The following is an 18,623-nucleotide window of genomic DNA, read 5'->3' as shown; positions in this document are numbered from 1 at the left end:
TGCTAGATGGACCTTTGGTCTGACCCAGTACGGCCGTTCTTATGTTCTTATGTAAAAATCAACCTTAATAAAAATTTGACTTTATCTCATAGTTTAGAGTAGGCCTGAGATTGCCACCATACAAAGAAGTTATTTGTGGTTGTGGTGGTAGGGGGAACTTTTCTATTGTTTCAGTTAGTTCACCCTGTACATTTGACAGCACTTTTTCTTATCAGTTTACCTTGTGACAGGAAAAACAAAACAAAACAAAGCAAGTCATGCTATTTAAACAGTACTAACAATAGAAATCAAAATTTTAATTAGTCCATTTTGGGGGGAAATCAAGCTGTCAGTGTACTTTTAGTTTTCACGTGTTAATTTAGTGCCAAGGCATATATCTACAAAAGAATTAAGTGAATTTCTTGATCATTTTAACTTATTCCCAGGCAATACTAGTTTATAAGGGAGCCATCCCATTTAAATATGTTCTCATTATTTTCTACAAGCCATGTAATTGCTTCTTCCCTGGAAGTACAGTGCGTTGCCCTGAGAGTATAACATGGGTAACATGTCACTATAAAATATTAAAATAAAGGTAGCATTTATCATGTTGAACTCCACTGGAACTATTAGTTCTCACAAAATATATCCATATAATTGTAGCCCTAGTTAGGATTCCCAATAGCTGAAGAAAAAAGAAAGTTTAATTTGCATGAAAACTATTCATCACAACAACAGAAAAAATCTGTCTCAGTTCTGTAGGGCTATGTCTAGACTGCAAGCCTCTTTCGAAAGAGGCTGTTTCGAAAGATACTTTCGAAAAAGCCTCTTTCGAAAAAGAGCGTCTAGACTGCAAGTGGAACTTTCGAAAAAGCAAGCCGCAGTCTGGATGCTCTCTTTCGAAAAACCCCTGTTTGCATTCAAGAATGCCTTTTTTTGAAAGAGCACTTTCGAAAAAAGGCATTCTTCCTCGTAAAATTAGGTTTACCGCCGTCGAAAGAAAAGCCGCGTTCTTTCGATTTAATTTCAAAAGAACGCGGCTGCAGTCTAGACACAGGTGAAGTTTTTTCGAAAAAAGGCTACTTTTTTCGAAAAAACCCCTGAGTCTGGACACAGCCTAGGAGAACTACCCTTTCCACAGTATGCCATCACTGGCCAACAGTGTGCTGCCAACAGACTCTCAGAAAAACACAGGTCAACCCACCCTCCATAATAAACTCTTCAATATCATACACATATGGAATGCCATTTTGTTTAACTGTAATTTCCCACTAAAGTTGCATTTATTCAACAGCAAAACAGCTTAATAACTGCTAAAGCTTAAGATAAAATCAGTTTTCAATTTCTGATTTTCCTTACCCAATTCTCATTAAAAATATAATCATAATCTCCCAAAGTACAAGTTACTTTGGTATTCCATTACATGTCTACAAAAGAGGAAAGCCAGAAAAGAAACATGGAGCTAGGAACAGACAAGAAACTTCAAACAAGGTGATTCAACAAATAGGTTGATATGTGTCTGTACAGTATATTTAGCAAAATAAAGTGCCCAAAGGCCAGTGACTTTCAAAATTACAAATAAAATTCCATCTAAAATAAAATCAGCATCTTTCTTACTTTGTGCTGCTTTGTTGCTTTTGTTTGAAACATTCTGCTATGTTTGCTAAGGCATTAAATTGAATGTAGCTGATATTTTATTATATGCACCATCATCAATATATTGGCAGACATATCAAAGCAGATTATAGGACTGCACACGCAACTGGGAATCAGCAACTCCTAAATTTTACTCCTACCCAGTATATGCTGAATTCCAGTCTTGAAAGAATGAGGCCCACATTTTATTCATAGATAAATGCTTTTACTTTAGCTTCACCAATAACATTAAGAGCCTAGTCCTGAAAATACTTGTGCAAGCGAGTAAAGTTAGGTATGTAAGTAACTACACTGGTTTCCAGGCCTGACCTTAGGGCAAGGCGAGCAAGGCGGTTGCCTTGGGCCCCGCACCTTCAGGGCCCCGCGCTGCCCAGCGCCTGCCCACCTGCCCCACCCTGCCTAGCTGCTTGCTCGCTGCCCTGGCTGGGAGCCGCCTGGCCACGCAGTGCAGCCAACCACAGCATGCCACCTTGGGCCCCGCAAACTCTTTGGCCAGGCCTGCTAGTGTCCTACTTAGTGGCCCTTTCTAGCTAGTCACCATGGTTACACTACAGAGGAAGATCCAAGCTGACACTGTTGATCTTCCAAGATTCGAACTAGCGGTCTAATTAAGAGGGGAGAGGGGAGTGCCAGTCGATGCCGAAAACCCTGCTTTCACAAGGAGTAAGGGAAGTCAAAGGGAGAGTGTTCTTCCTTTGACTTCCTGCTGGGTGGACAGCGCCAAAAGCTGAATTGAACTATTTTGACGTAGGTACGCAATTAACGTAGCTGAAGTTGCGTATCTTAATTCGACTTTGTCCTGTAGTGTAGACGTACCCCATGATACTTCTCTAAGAAGGGTCCAGTAATCAAATGAAGTCACTGCCATGACCAGAAACCATTTCTAAAACAGCTTCCAATCCTCCTCCTAACAGTAACCAGCCATGTAAGCCTGCATACATTTCTGCATCCTGACAATCAATCATATTGCATTCCCTTCTCTCCCTCTCTCACTTAGAGGCCTAGGCAAGAAACACCTAGCTGAAAAGCATATGTGAATTAGACAAAATTAAAACCCAATAAGAAATATTACCATGATTAAAAAACAAACAGTGGGTGCTGATTTGCCTCTCAGTTGGGACTTATGCCCACTTAACTCTGTTGGGACTAACTCTCCTCAATTACACCAGGGTAAAACAGATGTAACTTTATCAAAGCTAAAGAATGAATATGGTATAAAACTAGCATAAAGAAAGACTTACAAATATTTCAGGTTTATTGACAGTCAGGCTCATTGACTTCAGTAACATTGCTCTCAGTTTACTCCCACATAATTGAGACCTTAATCTTGAACACACACAAAAAGGATTTTAAAAAAATAAACATGTTCCTGCAATGTTTGTGGGAACAGTAGAATTTTAATATGCGTGAGTAGCTGAAAGTGATATGCCTAGAAACTATAAAGAAAACTGAGACTATTCCATTCTATTTTAATCATTCAAGTAAAAGAAATGCCAAAATAAAATACACAGTACACAATGAAAAGTAAATATATTTTTAAATAAAAATACTTTCAATTTTTTAAATTAATTTAAGTGCCTGTCAGTAACATCGTGGAAATTTGTATTCAATTTTACTGTGACAACAACTGTTTAAATGGTATTTGCCAGTTTATGTAAATATTTTATTAGACATTCTACATGACATATTTTATCCTTATAATTTTATCCTTATAATTGTATTATTTCTACAATTTTTATAGAAACTGAAAGTTATTAAAAATAAATTTAATTTAAAAAACTTAAAGCAATGTTAGAGCTATAATGTCTCCTTTATTCTACATCCTTCTCTGCTTTATCCAGGACTATTTTCATCTGCAAATAATTCCTTAAGCTATAAATGCACAGTAAGATACATAACATACAACATAGCTGAAATGGCTTCCGGAAGGAGAATGAAAATCCAAACTGTCATCTCCATGTCTGTTTCTCAGTGACACTGAGACAGAGTTCCACAAATAGCTGGGAAGTTATATTTAGTGACTGTCTGATGTCCTGCCAAGGTCTTTGATAGTTGTCCAGAGTACATAGGTCAGATATTGTTTATTAATAGAGAAATGGGTACTGTGTAAATGATTGAGATTTGAGTAGGTCCAAAATACTGTACTGTACATTACATTTTGGTAAAGGGGGCACAAATGAATAAGACACCATAGAAACATCCTTTTCTCATCCTTTTCATATGTCGGGAAAGCATTTAAGCACATATTTACGCAGGCCCGGATTTCCAATTAATCACAGTAGACACCTGCCTAGAAGTGTCAGTGTTCTAGAGGCACCTAAAAGTTAAAAGTGGGTTAAAAGTTGTAGTTTTTTTATGGAAAACATTAAGGTCAGCTGAAGGTGGGAGTACTAAAGGTCAGCTGAAGAGAGGGGCATTAAAGATGCTGTGCCTAGGGGCGAGTAAGGTGTAAATCTAGCCCTGTATTTAAGTCTATTTAGGACAGCACTTAAGCAGGTGTCAAACTTTGATTACGTGTTTCAGTCCCATTGACTGGTATTTGTACCCACCATTGGTAGGTCCATAGAAATGAATACATTGGTGTAAAAAAGTGTTTTTATCCTACCCTCTTTCTCTCTTGTCTATTTTGACTGAAAGTGAGGACTCTCTCTTATTTTGTGTTTGTAAAATGACTAGCACAACTTCACCTCAATCTGACTTGGGATAACTAGATGCATAAAATAACAGAATTTCTTCTCTGAATCTTCAAAGCATACGTAATGAAATGTCTGCTATAGTATAAACATCACAGCAGTATTCTATTTATTTTAGAGGAGCTGGACTGTTGGGTTCTCATCGCCATTCTGCTTCTCAGCTGCCATATCTGTAAAACTGAATAACAACTCAACTTTCTTAGGAGGGTGTTATGTGTGGAATTACACTCACCAGATGCTACAGAATTACTGTTAACCTTAGGTGTGTAATGATGATAGAAAAAGATCTCACCATAACTTTTTTAGATTGAATTTCTTCAAACATATACAAGTTATGTCAATAGTATCAGCACAGGAATCTTTGGGATATATAACACAAACTCAGGAATTTTCTATAAATGTGACTTTTTTCTGATTTAAATCACATAAAGTACCCAAAAAGCATTATTTAATATGTTGAACATTGGTTCCTTCCCACTCCTCCCTACCCGGGTCTCATCATATGAACAATCTGGAAAATTAAAATGTATTAATGCCTCTTTCCCTTGGCATTGCTTTTATTTTAGCTTTGCACATTTTCTAACTTGACAGAGCACTTAATAAGACATAATAGTGAAAGCTGTGTGTCAATTCCAAGAATGAGAAAAACATTCAGCTTTAAGCTGTTTGAAACATAGAAAACACTTAAAAGAAAGAATCCTAATAGACAGAATTACTTTGCTAACATATTTATAACATTGTATCAGTCCCAACTATGATCTTGGGCATTCTTATGAATGTCCATGAAGTCAATGATTTTAAAGCTTAATTTTGATTACAGGTTGACCCTCTTTAGTCCAGCACCCTTGGGACCGGACCAGTGCCGAAGCAGAGAATTTGCTGAACCACGGAAGGACAATATTGTCTCGCAGCATTACCAACACTTCCATTGCTTACTAAGCTATTAGAAGACTTTTAGGGGTAAATTAGAGCTGAATAACAGCACAGAACACTGAGAGCCAGGACTGGTGGCTGTAAACAAACTTTACAGGACCACGGGAAACTTGGCCACACCCATGATACGTGGACATCTGTCTAACTAAATTCATGCTGGACCATGGATGTTGTCTGATGAGAGAGTGCTGGACTAGAGAGGTTCAACCTGTACTATTTTGTAATTACCTGCATTTTAATGAAAACAATGTTTTACCAGACTGAAATTTTAATTCTTTTCTATGTTGGCCTCCAACGTAGTTCCTCATGCACTGAATGTTAGCCTCATGCACTGAATGTTAGCTAATGTCTCTCCAGTGCTTACTATAAGCCTGGTACTTTGGCATTGAATGAATGTTAATTACAGCTCGTCAACAACCAGTAAGAAATGTTAAGGAATTACTTATGCTCTTTTTTTTAAAGATGTCAAAATTTTGGAATGTCCAAATATTCAAAACATAGCTCAATAGTCGGGCATAAAAACTGGTTTTTTTTTTTACAAAACTTTTGATTGAAAAGTGATAGATGTTCCTTTCTATTGAAAATAGGTGGTTTTTTTTAAACAAAAATAAATTGAAAACTTTGGAAATTTCATCCTTTACATTTCACTTCTGTCTTGTTTTCATAAAACTGTACTTTCATTGATTTTTAAGAACCAAAAAGGTAATTATGACCATCATGGGCCATACATTTCATTGGTAATTAACTTCTTGTTTCTAGAGGACAGAAAAGCAGAACTGACAGAATACCATGAGAAAGGCTATTCTGTGTGTCTCACACTATTCCTAGCATCACCAGAAGCAGACAGGACCAGAAATCTCATTAGAGAGCCTGTTCTCAGAATATTGCCAATCTAATTTTGCAGATTCAACAGATTGAGCTAAATAGCCAAACTTTTTTATACTTGTCTGAACAGACCATCTGAAACAAGAAAAAAGGACTAAAAATGTGACAGGTGGATAAAGGAGGACACAGAGATATTATAAATCCGTATGTGTCATTTAATGAACTTAGAGGCAATTAAGTGTGTTTTTATTTTTAGGTGGAAATTTTAAAATGTTGAATTTTATAATGGATTATATTTCTGCCATCTGAAATTGGCTTTAAGTATACTTGGCAATCAATACTGCCATTTATAGTCCATAATAAATACTTTGGTTGCAGTGCAGCACAAAGCAGGCAGTCAATTACTTAGAAACATGCTTTCAGTTTCTGTAATGGGAGGTAATTTTTAACATTTTAAGGAAAAGACTGCATTGTTTAGACTGAAGACAAGAATTTTGCCTTGTCTTCGATCTAAACAATACAACCGTTTCTTTAAAATGTTAAAAAATTACCTTCCATTATCTAAATTGAAAGCTTTTTCTGTGGTTTTAACTAGGTAGGGTTATCACTAAGGGGTCAAGTTTTTCAGGTTTTATTTCACTTGAAATTGAAGTAATACTGTTTGCTGTTTCTTTGTTTTTAGAAATTAGGGAGAGGGGATCTAACTTTTTATGCCACTTTTATATCTTTTAAAATCTAGCTCTCCTAAGGCTTAATCCAAAACATGATGAGCCTATTGGGAATTGCACTGATCCTTCATCTTTTACTCTTAATATAGTGTTGGTTGGTTGGTTGGTTTCTGTTTTGTTCTGTTTTGGGTGATTTCATGCTCTCCTGTAGCTTTAATTTCCATCTTTATCAAGATCAGAAGTCTGGTAACTTACAAATCTCTTTTTCCACTCCTGACCTGTCTCCCTCCATCTCATCCTGTCTCTCTGACAGCTCTTCTGGGATGATCTGATGCCTTTTCAAACTTGTCACAGCTCAAGGTTAATTCACCTCTGCAACTCTCTTCACTATTCATATGTTCAGTTACCACTGAATATCTTCCCTCTTATCGATTGCAAGAAAATGTCAACCAGTTCTGTAGATGGTCTATAAAAACAGAGGAATGATTGTTTTTTAACAAAACTTTTCACTGGAAATTTTGAAGTTTCCTTTTTCACTGAAAATCATATTTTAGACAAAATAATTGGAAGTTTCAACCAATTTTGATGAAAATTTCTCTTTAAATCATCCCTGACTCCATGCTCCAGGTTGCATACAAATCTGAAGATTTTTCTTCCACTGCAAGTGTAAGATCCATCTTTTTTAATTCCCTACTGCTATCATTTTATATTGTCCTAGCCTCCAGGACTGTTCCCTTCTTCTCACTGGCCTTAACACCCACATTTCCACCAGGCCAACATCTCCATACAAAGTACAACTGATGAGCTGTTCTTATTGGAAATGTAACCACATGGAACAATCACAAGGAGAGAGATGAGAAAAAGAGGTTTGGATTGAGAAGTCAGGGAAGCCAGCAGTGATGCTAAAAATCTGGGGTCACCTTTGATGATGCATCTCTCAGGAGGGAAAAGTGGCTTTCCCTTTGTACCGCCTAAATATCAGGTTGTTGTGAGAATCAGCATGACTGCAGTGAAAACTGAAACCTTCAGTTTATAGTAGCTTTATCCAGCTTCTGATGAGCTGCTCCAAACCCCAGAATTGCTATAGCATGATCTGGCTGCTCCTTATCCAGTCTCCTCATTCCTTTAGCCTCACCCCTATGCTTGGGCCCATGTGGAAGAATGCTATTACACTCCTCTTCCATGGTAGTCTCCTGAGGGATTTTGTAGGCAAGTATTGTAAAGGGGACACAGCAGGGACTGTAATCTGACTTCTGATCTTGATTCTGCAGTGGGATCTGCTAGTACATGGACTCTGCAGAGGGGCAGAGATCTGTAGGAATGGTACTTTGGGCATACACTAAATGTTAATACCATCCAAACAATTTCCAAAGCAAGATCACTCTATATCATGTCAATCAACACCTCTGCACCATTTTAAACTCTGAACTTTGGCTACATCTACACTACAGACTGCATTGATGTTCTGAGATCAATCCAATGGTGGTTGATTTAGCAGGTCTAGTAATCTTATTTAAAAACTATAACTGCTATATTAAGAATATCAATAATAATAAATTAGAGTTCACACATATGTAGCAAAACTTTTATCCCAGGATCTCAAAGAGCTTTCAAAGGGAATCATTATTACTATTTTTATTTTACAAATAAAACACACAGATTGAAGAGATTACGGTTTTAAATCGATCAACCTACTTTTCCCTATTAGTACTTGTATAAGAAACTTCTAGTTTGGCAAAATCCAGTGATTAACAATCAATGGTACTTCTTTAAAACTTGCTTTCAGCACAACCTTCATACCCTAATGTATTGTACCCTCTGCAGTAGAGCCTAAAGTTCTGCAACTGCCTAACTTGTGTTCCTTTAGTATGTGGTAACAGGTGCAATTCATCTCAGTGTAGAGACCCTTTGCACCACTTACATGCCATGGAAGTCCTTACTGCACAGATTTAGACTGGGTCTTGTGCAGTCTCATCTGCCCTCTGTATTGAAATGCATTTCACCTTAATCCACTGGTTTAATTTAGGAAGTTCCAAAACACTTGTTATACTTAGGACCTAAGCTAATGCCTGCTGGTGTCAGTGGGAATCTTTCCACCGTGTTCAATGAGTACTGACTTGGCCATTAGTTAGTAACAGGGAACCTAGTCAATTTGAGTGAAAGTCAGAAAAGACTCCAGCTGATCCCTGTGATGGCCCTGTTATGCTCACAAGAGTGAAAGGTGGTACAAACACATTCAACTAGTAAATACACACAGATATCACTGAATATCCATATCTGTTGATTTTTAAGGCATCACTTTTATCCACTCTTATCATAAAAACAATGCTAAAATACATTGTGATATTTAGATTAAATAGCGCTAGTTTTTTTCCTCCTTTTCAGGGTATTTTCATCCTCACCTTTCACGGGTCAATAGAAGCTGTTTTCTTCAAGCTCATTTGTGAACATGCTTGTATAATGCCCCAAACCACACATAGACTATTGATGTGCATAGAGAGCTCATAAATACCTGAAAGTCTATCACTGTATTCTCAGAAGCTTTTTCTTTGTCAGCCTTGATTTCATCTTGCTAAATAGCCACAGCAACCTTTTGGGTGAAGTCTGAGATGGACATACTGTGGGGAAGGGAAAAAGGCAATCCTTAGTTAACATGAATTTGGTAGGAATCTAAAGACTATATAAAGCTAAAGGTGATATATTATAACATAAATATTTAAATATAGTTCACTCCCCCTACTGTCTGTTTCACTGACAAATACAACATTTCATGTGGAGCATATAAACAAGAAACTTGAAACAAATTTTTTTGTTTCATGAAGTATATTTTCCATAAAGCGTATGGGTTCTAGGAAAATATACTACTGATTAGGGTGACACCACACAAGGCTGGCCTGAGGGCCCTCCTGTACCGGATGACTGGCCGAGGCTTCTCCTCAACAGAGCTGGTTCCAGCTACTCACTGAAACCCTGTTGCTTTCCTCACCTGCCCACCCCCAGTGCCTGGCTATCACATGTCTCTTGAAGACTGTCGACCTCTTGCGCCAGGCTGCTGCTGATCAAGTTGGCATGAGCAAATGGGACAAATGCCTACTTTTGCCAAAAATGGTGGCATGGCTGAGCAAAAGCTGGACATATGGCCACCCTCACGAAAACTTTTCCTAGATTCATGTTTCCAGACAGTACTTTTCCTCAGAGTTAGTTTGATAAAGAGACCAAATATGCAGGCATTGTAAATTGGTATGGCTGCACTGACTAGAATAAAGCTTAAACCAGCAGAGAGTTTGGTTCCTAAGTGTGTAACAATCTGTGCAGGATTTCGTTAACCTGGTGAAAGTAAGTATCATGAAGAATCAATTAGGTTATTGGGGAAGAGTTCTGTGTTGTCTCTAAGAATTGTCTGCTTCGTTTTTCTTAAAGAATAACATCTGTATCATAGTAACACAGAGATCTGAGAAGAGTAGAGATGAGGAAGTGTCCTCATTGGTCCGTCTGCTTTTCTTTCTCCAGCCCATTCTCCAATGCCTTTTTTCCTCCAAACTTTTTCTCTCATCCAAAGGTGGGTCCTGTGCCCTTTCGCTGGCAAGTCAATAGTGATGTGCTCACTGTTAAAAGCATTTTAAAAGCATTACTGTGCACATGAAGCGTCTTTTTAAAAGCATTACTGTGCACATGAAGTTCTTTTCATTGCATGCCAGTTATTTGTCCTTCTCTGTCTACAAACACGCTATCAGTCCTGTTACCCATAAGCATTTTCAAAATGTGTTACCCTTCCCTCTCTTCCTCTTTCCTGACCAGATGCCAGTGAAACTTTTCACCTCTGAAGGAGAGAGCAGCTGAGCAGGCCAACACAGGTACTAAACTGGTGGGATTTTAGGAGAAGACGGTGTGGCACAAGTAAAACACCTATGGATTTGATCCATTTTAATACTACTTACATGGTACTTCACATCTTAAAAGCACCATATAAACATTTAACTAAAGTATTGCCATATGCCCTTTTGCAACAGTGAGGTACTTACTGTTCCTAGGTTGGAAAAGAGACACAACGAGAGTACATGGCTTACACTAAGTTACACTGTGAATCAGTGGCACAGTGGCAATTCACAAGAATTCCTGGCTCCCACTCTCCTGCCTAGACCCCTTGAGCATGTTTCCTTTCTGAAACTAATTGTGCTTCAGAAGGCTCATTTACTTTTTCCATAGCAACTTCTCATTTAGAAAAGGACTACAAGTTCCGTTATTGGGTAACATACACCTCGCCTGTAAGAATCTAAGATTCATTTTCCTGACATGATTATTCTGCATACAGAGCTAGCAGTTATGAGGATTTCTTACTAGAAATTAACATGATCAGCTTGCTTCTTCCTGAGGCTCACTCTCCCCGCCCTCCTGCAAGCTAATTTGCTGTATTGGAAGGATAGGCAGGTCACTACCAAATCCTGTCTATAAATATTCTAGGCAACAGTGAGCCAGGTTAGCTTTCTACAAAAAGCAAATTCTTGTTGTACAGAACAACTCTTAGAACTGTCTGGAGAAATACAAATTTCCTTGAGATATTTTAGTAGATACTTGTTACAGCTGCTTTCAGGAATCAGCCATTTACTGGCTTCCAAAAGCAAATATTCAGGGACTAAATTGCACTAGGGAAGAACATACCTAACTCACATTATATGCACATATATATGTGCATAGTATTATGGGTTAATATTTTCCCTTCATCCTAACTGAAACAGCATGCAGGGGTCCAATTGAAAGCAATATGAATTTTGCACTAACATCACTGGGTACAGAATCAGACTTTATGTGTTTGTTTCCGTGTGCCACAACTGCATATAATATTACACCTAGGATATAAAAATTATTCTGACAGTGAAAAAACATCAAAAGCCCTTGTTCAATGTCCCCAGTCCTTTCATTCCTAACTACTGTCTATGATATATATATATTATACAGATTTGTGCAACTGTCTGTCCGTGTGTCCATCTGTGAGTCTGTTTGTTCAAGAACTCCTCCTAAATGGTAAGCGCTAGGTCCACCAGTTGTGGTAGGCAGCTTCTTCTCATCATAACTTAAAGCAGGGTCAGGGTTTGGTTGTGCCAAGGCAATGGGATGTGTGTATTTCACAACAAACATAAAGGAAGGGGTGTAGGAGAAGGGACACTTATACTCATGAATGGCCATGAGGCAGCAAGTATGGGGGATAGTTATACCCACAAATGACCACAGGGGGACAGCAAGTGCCCCAACCCTGGGGAGCAGTCGCTGGCTGGCAGCATAGCCCCAGTACCCTGGCCTGCCCCAGGGAGCAGATGCCGGCCCAGCATGGTCCCTGCTGCCTCAGGCTGCCCCTAGGGAGCAGCTGCTGACTGGGCCTGAGCGGCTTCCCCTGGCCTCAGGGCCACTTCCAGGGAGAAGCCAGTTGATAGCCTGCACAGCCCCTCTTGCCCCAGGGATGGACTTGGGCCCGGGCAAGTCTTCTAGTAGTAAATAAAAGCAAAAATTACCATTGTAACTTGACTACAAGACAGTGACCTAATCTACAAAATGTGTCCACTACAGACATGATTCTGCCCCAGCTCAATCTTCAATCAAAGATTCTACCTGTATGAAGCAAAGCATCACTCACTCGTAGTGTTACATGCTTAAAACATATGAATATGAGGGCATCAGATTAGAAATTATATGCAATGGCATGGTTTTCAAATTTCCTAAAACTTCAGTGCACTATAAAGCTGTAAAATGAGAGTACTTCAGGAAGCTCTAAAGATAATTAACTCTGGCATTATGTCTTTTGGTTACATGTTAGTATTTAAACAGTGTCCCTTAATATGAGCTCTGAAGTGGGTTCTCTGCTTCTATTTACATGTACAGTGCACTGAAATGCTAAACTCTCATCCGTACAGAAATGCAACTTCTGTGAGTAGTACAATTGGCTACAAATGTTAGCTGTACAGTTTTAAGTTTGATGTAAGTAAGCTGTAAGTTTGATGGATTTCTTGTGGGGTTTTACATAACTATACAAATACTTCAAAGAATCACTGAAATTTCCCACTTCTGTTGTGAGACTGTCATTAGCCCTCTCAGTCTTGATTTCATTTCTAGCAGAGAAGTATCCATTCTTGTTATATTTAAAAAAAAAGTTGGAGAGAAAGGAAGTCAGGGATTTTGATTGCTTTGTGCTCCCATTTCATGAACAGATGATAGGTTTTATCATGTTTATAAGATAAAATCTTGTTAGTTAAGTTGTTGTTACAGCTGCCTCCCCTTTTAACTTGCTACTAATATAGCAAACATAACCCCCCAATAGAAACAAGTCTCTTTTTGCATACCCTGCAAAAGAAATGATTACCAGTTGGGGAAAGCACATGGACCAAAACTGGAGCTTGTACTTCTTTCCTGGTTTGTACAAATGCATCCACATTGCAAAACAATACAAAAATTCCAGGAACCAGATTGTGCCATCCATTTTTAAACAAGACACTACAAGGAAATCAACAAGGGGTTTCACTTAAACAGTAGTTCAACTCTGAAAAATGTGTAAAAATAGTGCCTTCTAGCTCAGCTAATCTGCTCTCAGTGGGTATCCAATCTATACACTAACAAACACAGTAGGGAATTGTGTTTCAGAAATTATGAGAACCTGCAAAAGCCACCGAGGCCAACAAAAATTACTCTGCATTTTTCAGCGCAGGGCCAGGTAGACAGGCAGAGCTCCAGAGTCTCAATGCGTGGATGAGACGATGGTATAGGGAAGAGGGGTTTGGATTTATTAGGAACTGGGGACACTTTTGGGAAAGGGGGAGCCTATACAGGAAGGATGGGCTCCACCTAAACCAGGGTGGAACCAGACTGCTGGCATTAAACATTAAAAAGGCCATAGAGCAGTTTTTAAACTAAGAGATGGCGGAAAACCGATTGGTGCGGAGATGCATGTAAATCGGATGGAGATTTCTCTTAGAGGAGAATCCATTGATAGAGATTCTCTAAGCTGTAGTCAGAAAGAGAGGAGGAGAGAGGACGAACCATGGGCCAGAGCAGACAAACAACCGCATATAAAGGAATCCAATGCATCAGGGAAGGGCAGACAAATAAGCAGTGACAAATTTTTAAAGTGCTTCTACACAAATGCTAGGAGTCTGACTAATAAGATAGGTGAACTAGAGTACCTCATATTAAAGGAGGAGATTGACATAATAGGCATCACTGAAACCTGGTGGAATGAGGAAAATCTGTGGGACACAATCATACCGGGATATAAAATATATCGGAAGGATAAAGCAGGCTGGGTGGGTGGCGGAGTGGCACTGTATGTGAAAGATAATGTAGAATCAAATGAAATAAAAATATTAAATGAGTCAACATGTTCAACAGAATCGCTATGGATAGTAGTTCCATGCTCCAATAATAAGAAATTAGCAGTAGGGATATATTAATGACCACCTGACCAGGACAGCGATACTGACATTGAAATGCTGAGTGAGATTAGAGAGGCTACCAAAATAAAAAACTCTATCATAATGGGGGATTTTAATTATCCCCATATTGACTGGATACATGTCACCTCAGGAAGAGAACCAGAGATAAAATTTCTCAATAGCTTAAATTACAGCTTCTTGGAGCAGCTGGTACAGGAACCCACAAGGGGAGGGACAATTCTCAATTTAGTCCTGAGTGGAGCACAGGATCAGGTCCAGGAGATAACAGTTACAGGACCGCTTGGGAATAGTGACCATAATATAATAACATTCCTGTGGTGGGAAGAACACCTGAGCAGTCCAGCACTCTGGCATTTAATTTTAAAAACGGGAATTACACAAAAATGAGGAGGTTAGTTAACAGAAATTAAAAGGCACAGTGACTAGAGCCAAATCTCTGCAAGCTGCATGGAAACTTTTTAAAGACACTGTAATAGAAGCCCAACTTAAATGTATACCCCAAATTAAAAAACATAGCAAGACACCTAAAAAAGAGTCACCGTGGCTTAACCACCATGTAAAAGAAGCAGTGAGGGACAAAAAGGCATCTTTTAAGAAGTGGAAGTCCAATCCTAGTGAGATAAATAGAAAGGAACATAAACACTGTCAAATCAAGTGTAAAAATGTAATAAGAAAAGCAAAAAAAGATTTTGAGGAACAGCTAGCCAAAAACTCAAAAAGAAATAACAAAATGTTTTTTAAGTACATTAGTAGCAGGAAGCCTGCTAAAAAACCTGTGGGTCTCCTAGACGATCGAGATATAAAAGGAGCAATCAAGGACGATAAAGCCATTGCGGAGAAACTAAATGATTTCTTTGCTTCAGTCTTCATGGCTGAGGACGTTAGGGAGATTCCCAAATCTGCACCGTCCTTTGTGGGTGATGAATCTGAGGAACTGTCCCGGATTGAAGTGTCATTAGAGGAGGTTTTGGAACAAATAGAAAAACTTAATGTTAACAAATCTCCGGGACTGGATGGCATTCATCCAAGGGTTCTAAAAGAACTCAAATGGGAAACTGCTCAACTATTATCTGTGGTTTGTAACCTATCCTTTAAATTGGCTTCCATATCTAATGACTGGAAAGTAGCCAACGTGACACCAATATTTTAAAAGGGCTCTAGAGGCGATCCTGGCGATTACACACGGGTAAGTCTAACTTCAGTACCGGGCAAATTAGTTGAAACAATAGTAAAGAATAAAAATGTGAGGCACGTAGAAGAACATAATTTGTTGGACAAAAGTCAACATGGTTTCTGTAAAGGGAAATCATGTCTTACTAATCTATTGGAGTTCTTTGAAGGGGTTAACAAACATGCAGACAAGGGGGATCCAGTAGATATAGTACACTTAGATTTTCAGAAAGCCTTTGACAAGGTCCCTCACCAAAGGGTCTTGTGTAAATTACATGGCCATGGGATAAGAGGGAAGGTCCTTTCCTGGATTGAGAACTGGTTAAAAGACAGGAAACAAAGGGTAGAAATAAATGGTAAATTTTCAGAATGGAGAGGGGTAACTAGTGGTGTCCCCCAAGGGTCAGTCCAGGGACCAGTCCTTATCAACTTATTCATAAATGATCTGGAGAAAGGAGTAAGCAGTGAGGTGGTAAAGTTTGAGGATGATACCAAACTGTTTAGGATAGTCAAGACAGAAGCAGACTGTGAGGGACTCTAAAAAGATCTCACCAAACTGAGTGATTGGGCAACAAAATGGCAAATGAAATTTAATGTGGATAAGTGTAAAGTAATGCACACTGGGAAAAATAACCCCAACTATACGTACAGTATGATGGGGGCTAATTTGGCTATGACAAATCAGGAAAGAGATCTTGTTGGTATCGTGGATAGTTCTCTGAAAACTTCCACACAGTGTGCAGCGGCGGTCAAAAAGGCAAATAGGATGCTAGGAATTATTAAGAAAGGGATAGAAAAATAAGACCCAGAATATCTTACTGCCCCTGTATAAGACTATGGTACGCCCAAATCTTGACTACTGTGTACAGATGTGGCCTCCTCACCTCAAAAAAGATATTTTGGCCTTGGAGGGGTTCAGAAAAGGGCAACTAAAATGATTAGAGGGTTGGAACGGGTCCCATATGAAGAGAGGTTAAAGCTAAAGGCCTCCTGAACAAGCCTCCACTGTCTTTAAATTATGCAACCAGATACAGCAGTGGCACCCCAGTGAAGAAACAAATGTAAATGAGAGTAACATTAGGACCCCAGAGGAAGCACTGTCTAGCGATTTATGTGCTAACTTAGAATATGGGAGACCCGGGCTTCACCAGGGTAATTCTGTACACATCCCTTAGTCTCTCTGTGTCTCAGTCCCCCTCCTTGGAGACAACAGCATGACCCTACAGGAGTGTTATGAGGATAAATGCATTCAGGATTGTGAAAAACTCGGATACTATGATAATGGAGCAATATAAATATCACAGATACAACAATGTTCTGCATGAATCAGAAAGAATCCAACTTGACATTCAGATGACAGGCTGAATTTGCAGAACTGCCACTTAAGGTATGTCTAGACTACATGGCTCCGTTGACGGAGCCATGTAAAATAGTTTACTCGGCATAGTCAAAGAAGTGGGGATTTAAATAATCTCTGCTTCATTAAAATATAAATGGCTGCCGCGCTGTGCCGACGATCAGCTGATCCGACAGAGCGCGGCAGTCTAGACGCAGAGCGGTTGACAAGGGAAACCTTTGTCGACTGCTCCGCTATGCCTCGTGAAACGAGGTTTACCGGAGCAGTCGACAAAGGCTTCTCTTGTCGACCATGCAGCGTCTAGACTACCGCGCTGTGCCAGATCAGCTGATCGTCAGCACAGCGTGGCAGCCATTTTTATCTTAATGAAGCAGGGATTATTTAAATCCCCGCTTCTTTGACTATGCCGAGTAAACTACTTTACATGGCTCCGTCGATGGAGCCATGTAGTCTAAATGTAACCTTAGAGAAAACATTTTTTCACCTATACACTAAGCAAATTTCATGCAAAATCAACAAGACATGTGGAGGCCACAGTGTAATTTTTACTAAGTGATATTTCAGACAAGCATTGCCTCATAAAAATTATTTGCATGAAGATAGCCACAAATGATAAGATACAAGTAAAACTATAAAACTAGCACAAATTTTAAAAAAACCCAGCTATTCAAAACCACACTTTACTCAGGAACCTTCCAATAAGACAGCCGACAAGATGTGGCAGGTCACTGTATCCTGAAGGTTAAACTCAATATTCAGATAAAACAGGGCTTAGTTCAAACCATTTTGGGTTTGGTAGATAAGAAACCTAAGCAATATTTGTAAATGCATAACTTTTCTAAGTTATGTGCCACTCTAAAGAATATATAACATGACAAGGCTGCTAAAGAAAAAAAATCCATATAATATCATTTGACTTTTGACGCAAAATCTTTCTCTCTTATTCCCCTGATGACTGTGACATTACTAGAGTAAAACCTGTGTTATCTGGCATGTTCAGGTATTAGGGCATTCCTGTTATCTAAAAATTCTGGTTATCTGAGTGTCTCATCAACCTAGGAAAAACCAATGGACAATAGTAGTAAAACATAAATTTTTAATATTGTTAGTTTTGTAGTATGAGGCAGCTGGTCTCACATTTCTATTTTGAGTTAAAGATGATTAGTACTTCTTAAATAAAAAATTGTTAAGGCAATCACGGTAAACCAAGCCATGCCTGTGCCCTGAAGATGTGACAGTATTGTGGCTGGGGGCAATGCTGGTTAACAAAGTTTTCTGGTTAACAGAATGCCGGATAGCAAAGATTTCACTGTATTTTAATAAACTGTTCAAGGCTAGACTCCTCACTCTCCATAAGCCTCAGAACAAAATCACATCAGTCAATATCAGTTACTATAGAAAGTCTGTTTCTCTAACATGGCTCTCTGTTTTTCTCACCACTCTGGTAGTAGCTTTACTAAGGAGTTTAAGTCATCTGCTCTGGCTGAGGCACTCATCACTAGAATGCAGAAGATCAATCACTTTCACTAACCGGAAGTATTAACATACCACAAATTCTATTTAGAAACTAAACACAGTGTTATCTAAAATGATTCAGAGAAGGAGTAAGTTGATGCATGTTTTAGGAATCCTTCTTGTTGCACAGTAGTTAGTGATAACACTCACCTCACAGTTCATTAGCAAATCAAAATATTACACTGTATAAATATTACTTTGCTCTTTTATGTTTAACAGAAGTCCAGGATCTCGTAAGCCTCCATTACAGAGTAGATGTGATTTAGTTATATTGGAACATCGTAGGAAATGGAAAACAGACCTGATTGTCCAAAAACAGCAAGAGGGAAGCCAATATATGTATACTTTGGTCTTCCCTCTGTACAACTTGCACTACTCAGCCTCAGGA

General features: G+C 38.8%; 1 protein-coding gene across 42 annotated transcripts in view; it reads right to left on the bottom strand.

Moving 5' to 3' along the window:
- The window catches only part of LOC149525630 (uncharacterized), a 484,863-nt gene that overhangs the window by 92,008 nt on the left and 374,232 nt on the right, over positions 1 to 18,623 (bottom strand). For 22 of the 42 annotated variants that reach the window (XR_016347236.1, XR_016347237.1, XR_016347238.1 and 19 more), the window contains one exon: positions 9,267 to 9,372. The exons of 18 other annotated variants lie outside the window; for them this stretch is intronic. Coding sequence is in view for 1 of the 24 variants with exons in the window: in XM_089770375.1 (XP_089626501.1) it covers positions 7,010 to 7,046 (37 nt within the window). In the remaining 23 variants the exon portion in view is untranslated. Of the gene's footprint in view, positions 1 to 7,009; positions 7,221 to 9,266; positions 9,373 to 18,623 lie in introns of all 42 variants that reach the window. 2 more of the 42 variants (XR_016347246.1, XM_089770375.1) reach the window with 1 other exon arrangement.

The sequence above is a fragment of the Pelodiscus sinensis genome, chromosome 1 (assembly GCF_052426305.1).
Source record: "Pelodiscus sinensis isolate ZL-2025 chromosome 1, ASM5242630v1, whole genome shotgun sequence".
NCBI lineage: Eukaryota > Metazoa > Chordata > Testudines > Trionychidae > Pelodiscus > Pelodiscus sinensis.
Note: the sequence above shows the minus strand (reverse complement) of the source record. Positions and strands in the feature narration are given on the sequence as shown.